Below are 6,000 nucleotides of genomic sequence, written 5' to 3' on the forward strand. Positions count from 1 at the left end.
CAGACAGCAGACAACAAGGTACCTCACTCGGTTTTGGACAGTTATTCAGACTAGAGTGGAAATGAAGGCGAGTACCTGGGGAAGATGGATGCCCTCAAAGGAGATGCCGTGCTCCTCAGAGGAGGTGGTCTCTGCAAAAAGCTCCAGCAGGGTGTAGCGGTTCTCAAAGTCCATGTGCTGCTCGATGCCATCCTGCTGGCTGAGGGACAGCAGCACATAGGCACGACTCCCTGAAAGTCAAACAACATCAGCCTCATCAACACTTTTATTTCCTGTATTTATTTACTTCTATTACACTTCTATTATACCATTTATTCAAGCATTATTTGGGAAATCAAATCTATTAGACAAATCTAAGAAAAGAGCATCAGCACATGAAGAGAACCAAGTGTTAAAGCAATGGGGTTTGCCACATCGGTATGGGCGTATTTCAACTAGAGGTCGACCGATGTATCGGTTTTGCCGATTAATCGGCACCGATAGTTGATTGCTGGAACTATCGTTTATCTACAAAAATCCATGCCGATAGTTTTCCGGGTTGCATCCATTCCTGGAGCAGCTGAGACGGGTCTGCTGTCATTACACAGAGCGAGAGCGGCCTCTAGTGGTTGAAATCACTGACAGCACGTGCTATTTGTTTAGACACGTGATACTGCATGCTGAACAGAGCGGGAAACTTCAGATGCGGATTTAAATGCAGCCGACAGAAAATCCTGCCGCGCCACAGAGCGCCATTCACATAGTTTTCCTTTAAATGACATTATATTGGTCCTGAATCATTGTTAATGTACATAATGAATTTTCAGCAAAACGTTTGTCTTTCTGTGGCTCTAATAAAGTCTGTGTGCTTCATTTATAGAGCTATGATATAGGTTGCGCTTTCTCTTTCCGTTTGCTCCATTTTTAAACACCAAACTTCAAACTCATCCATGCCAAATTGTTCATTCTTGAAGTAAACTTGTGTCCATTTGGTGATTAAATAAACTGTTTTAGACCGCTGCTTGAGTTGAACGCGACGCGTCCGGAGTGTGTGTGATACCGGTGAGTTCTCCTAGACTCAGCGCTGCGCTTTTATTTTTCAACATAAGCAGCCTAGTTTGAACGGTGTACGTTTTAAAAATATTTTTACTCTCCCATTACCAAATTTAGTCATAAAAAAGTCTTACAAATAAATAAAATTATGCATAAATAATGCAAACAAGTCACTGGACATCATTACACGTGTAAAGAATCAAAATGAATGCGCCATAGATCAATAAAACGGAATAGCCTCTGCACGGACAATAATTAAATGATTTTAATTACTAAACCATATTGTTGATGAAAATAATAAGAGAACAATACAAGTGGTTGTTGTTATTAATAATGTATCAATGATTTTGAAAAAGTAACAAATTAATACCACTGTTTTAAATAGCAGCCGTTGAGCTGCGCGTGCTGAAGCTGAAGAGCTGAATGAACATGGTAAACTGAAGCGTTTTGCTGGCAGCTTATTTAACTCAAGGAAATGCATCCTGAGATTAATATTAATACAACATAAACATAATATTACAACTTATATATGTACAAAATTATGCAGTTATTGCGTGCTATAGTCAGAATGTGTGATCCTGTTGTGGATGCGCTCTTCCCATATCAACGCGCTGAAACACGGCAACTAAACCCAAAGAATTCACAACGTTTTATTATAATAATGTTCTCATTAGAATTTTATATACACGACATTCCCAATCATAGTTATTAATGTTGTGCACTGCTGTTTGGGCTGCGTGTGCTGAGCTAAAGATGATCACTGGTAAACTGAAGCGCTCTTTTAACTTAACCAAACGCATTCTATATGAGATAAATCAGATATACATCAAATAAACACAATATTACAATGTACAATTGCACAAAAGGCTGCAAACGAACAGCGCGCATCTGAAGTGTCTCTGAAGGAAATAATGCATTATTTATCGGCTTTAAGATATCGGCCAAATTTTCTTATCAGGCCGATACCGATAACAGAAAAAATGAGCATTTATCGGCCGATACCGATATAGTGGCCGATATATCGTGCATCCCTAATATTTTTTACTACTACTACTACTAGTATGGTTCAGTACTGTTTTTTTTAATAAAGCACTATTTTAGTTTTTGTTCAGTATCAATTTTAAAACTATCAGTTAATTACTCGGTATCGGCCAGTGTGGTCCAACCTAGCTATCGGTATCGGCAAAATCCACTATCGGTCGACCTCTAATTTCAACCATTTGTTTTTCTCCCCATTTAAAAACAAATAGGCAAAAAAGAGAGCTTGATTTTTCATATAACCATGGGTAAAAAGAAAAACAGAGCTTGGATATTTGATTTACACATGGCCGGGCTGTTTCTTTAAATGGGTGAATTCAATCAGATTTCACCACTGTTGTTCACAATAGGCTTGTCTAATAACTAAATATTAGCATTTCATCAAGAGGCTTGATTGTTTGACAGGTGTTAGGCAACTGGATAAAAGCTATGATGCAAAACATATTAGTCAGACAAATAAGAAAAAAACATCCACATCTCACCCACAGCAAAATGCATTGACCAGCAGCAACTATTGTGCTGATTCTTATTCTTAAAAACAACTTTCTGCAAAATCATCCAGTCAAAGAGCCTTCATCTACTTTGTTTAAGTGTGCAAAGAATCAGTACAGTACAGAATACTGTAGTAAAGTTTTACTACTTACAACTGATCATAGTACTTTAGAAGTCTCCTAAACTAGTTTAACATGCAGTGTCAGCTATAAGGAAACTGAAAAGTGCAAACACTGTGGAGCTATCTAAACATTGCTCTGTTTGTCTGAGCGGCTGGTCTATCAAGCCAAATTCTGCCTCAACCACTGGCTTGGAGTTTGGGGTGGGGCTACCTTTTTACAACCAATGGCAGACAGAAACGGTTTCAAAATAATCACAATTCTGTTTGCACAGCGGTAGTTTTTTTGTTTTGTTTGAATATTCAAATATCTCAATACTTTTGAATTTGTTTTGAAATGGGTAACTAAAGGACCTTTTTCTATGTTGCTTCATTTTGTATTGCCAGCAAAAACAAATGCAAAAGTATTGAGGTGTTTGAATATTCTATAAATATTATAATGTAATACAAGACCATTTTTAAAGGGGTCATATGATGCGATTTCATTTTTTCCTTTCTCTTTGGAGTGTTACAAGCTCGGTGCATAAAGATCTGTAAATTTGCAAAGACTAATGTCTCAAATCCAAAGAGATATTCTTTATAAACGTTAAGAGTCAGCCACGCCTACCTAAAACGGCTCGTTCGAACACGCCCCCACACATCTACCTCACTATGTGGGAAGATTAGCATAACGCCGCCCAAATGTTCACACAAAGAAAGAAGGCGTAACTTTTATTCTCGCTGTAGTATTGTTGCCGCTGCCGCCATGTCCTGAAGACGCTGTGTGCTTCTTTGTGAAAGCGAAACTACTTTGTTTGGTCTTCCAAAAGAGGACGATATCCGCTTCGTCATGCCTAGAGCTGATCCGTGTTGGTCGCTGAGGGAATACATCAACTTAGTGCTGTGGATCGCCGGATCGGCTTTCACCGTTTTCACTGCTCCTTTGCCGGGACCGCCATTCTCGACCCCGCCGCCTCAGCTCACTCTTGCCCGGCTTCAGCTCACGCTAAGCCGGGGCTTTTGCTCATGCTAGGCCGCTGTGTTTTTCGTTGTGAAAGCGAAACTACTTTGTTTGGTCTTCCAAAAGAGGATGATATCCGCGTTGTCATGCCTAGAGCTGATCTGTGCTGGTCACTGAGGGAATACTTCAACTTAGTGCTGTGGATCTCCGGCACATTTTATGGAGGACTGTTTACTTATCCTGGGAGAGTAACGTTAGACTAAAATGCCGGCAATTCTGACTCACGTAAGTACGTTTTCTTTTATCATTTGCCACTGATGATTCAAACGCGAGTTTTGGGCAGTGTGGAGTAGCACTTGTAGCATCTGGACCAATCAAAAACACAATTTTTCATTTGATTTAACAAATCAGTTATTCATTAGATTAACAAATCGTCACAGTCCCCTCACCCAATAAATCTGCAACGACACCAGGCCCCCCTGGTCCCCATGGCAACTAATGCTGATATCACTGGTTTTATAACCCACAGGAATGTAAGTAGGGAAAATACTGCATGTTCCATAGCAAGACGCACAATGCACAGTAGAAATGGACTTTTCTACTAATTAATTCATAGGAAAACCTTTCTTTGAATGAACACACATATCCTTCAGGTCATTGTGTATGTTGTCTTTGATATTTTTAGACTATTCGCGGCACAATGCAATGCAACGCATCGCGTAAAAATACAGTATAAGTCATTATAATCAGTAATTATGTTCCCACTGGATGCAACAAATACCTCGTTTGTAATAGGTTTTAATGTTCTTGTCTCGTCGCTCTGGCCGGACACGGCATCAACAGTATGGTAAGCGGCGTAACATTTACGTCACACGCTTGAGGTATTCAGCCAATCACAATGCACTGGAAAGCTGACCAATCAGAGCACACCTAGCTTTTCAGACCGATGAGCTTTGTAAAAATCAACGCATTTCAGAAAGGCGGGGCATAGAGGAGAAACAATCATGTACAGTATGTGGAAAATAATGTGTTTTTTAACCTTAAACCGCATAAACATTTCATTACACCAAATACACAAAATAATGTTCTTTTTAGCAACATCATATGACCCCTTTAATGCACTCTGCTTCGCTTCAGGTGGTTCTTTGCCTCCACGTTGTGCATTAAAATCGTTTAATGCACAGCTAGCCATGCATTATTCCTTACATATACAGTATCTCACAAAAGTGAGTACACCCCTCACTTTTCAGCAACCATTTTAGTATATCTTCTCAAGGGACAATACTATAGAAATTAAACTTGGATATATTTTAGAGTAGTCAATGTGCTGCTTGTACAGCAGTACAGATTTACTGTCCTCTGAAAATAACTCAACATACAGCCATTATTGTCAAAATAGCTGGCAACAAAAGTGAGTACACCCTAAGTGATAACAGCTGTATGTCGTTTAACCATGCAAAGCCACATGTCCTATTCATCATGTTCATGTTTTTGTCTGCTTGACCGGACCATACAAATTTGTGTATCTTGTATTAGAGCAGTTAGAATTTGGTGCTTTGAGTACAATTCTCTCATACTGACCACTGGATGTTCAACATGGCACCTCATGGCAAAGAACTCTCTGGGGATTTGAGAATTAGAATTTTTGCTCTCCACAAAGATGGCCTATGCTATAAGAAGACCTGTAACACCCTTAAACTGAGTTGCAGTACAGTGGCCAGGGTCATACAGAGGTTTTCTAAGACGAGTTCCACTCAGAGTCCTCGTGCTGTGCGTCAGGTATAGAAGCTGGCTTCAAAAAACAGACGCATGAGTGCTGCCAGCATTGCTTTAGAGGTTGCAGAAGCGGGAGGTCAGCTTTTCAGTGCTCAAACCATACCCCGCACACTGCAACAAGCCGGTTTGCATGGCCGTCGTCCCAGAAGGAAGAGCTGGCTCTTCTAAAGCTGGCTCACAAGAAAGACCACAAACAGTTTGCTGAAGACAACCTGTCCAAGAGCATGAATTACTGGAACCATGTCCTGTGGTCTGATGAGACCAAGATAAACTTGTTTGGCTCAGATGGTGTCCAGCATGTGGCGACGCCCTGGTGAGGAGTACCAAGGAAATTGTCTCTTGCCTACAGTCAAGCATGGTGGTGGTAGCATCATGGTCTGGGGCTGCACGAGTGCTGCTGATACTGGGGAGCTGCGGTTCATTGAGGGAAACATGGATTCCAGCATGTACTGTGACATTCTGAAGCAGAACATGATGCCCTCCCTTCAGAAACTGGGCCGAACGGCAGTTTTCCAACATGATAACGACCCCAAACACACCGCCAAGATGACAACTGCCTTGCTGAGACAGCTAAAGGTGAAGGTGATGGAGTGGCCAAGTATGT

At 40.7% G+C, this 6,000-nt stretch overlaps 1 protein-coding gene across 1 annotated transcript in view; it reads right to left on the minus strand.

Moving 5' to 3' along the window:
* Positions 1–6,000, minus strand: part of LOC107559769 (cullin-9-like) — a 52,249-nt gene that overhangs the window by 35,004 nt on the left and 11,245 nt on the right. The window contains exon 3 of the mRNA XM_016243717.1: positions 76–230. Within this exon, the coding sequence (XP_016099203.1) occupies positions 76–230 (155 nt within the window). The remainder of the gene's footprint in view (positions 1–75; positions 231–6,000) is intronic.

The sequence above is a fragment of the Sinocyclocheilus grahami genome, unplaced genomic scaffold (assembly GCF_001515645.1).
Source record: "Sinocyclocheilus grahami isolate Dianchi unplaced genomic scaffold, SAMN03320097.WGS_v1.1 scaffold698.1, whole genome shotgun sequence".
In the NCBI taxonomy this organism is placed as follows: Eukaryota; Metazoa; Chordata; class Actinopteri; order Cypriniformes; family Cyprinidae; genus Sinocyclocheilus; species Sinocyclocheilus grahami.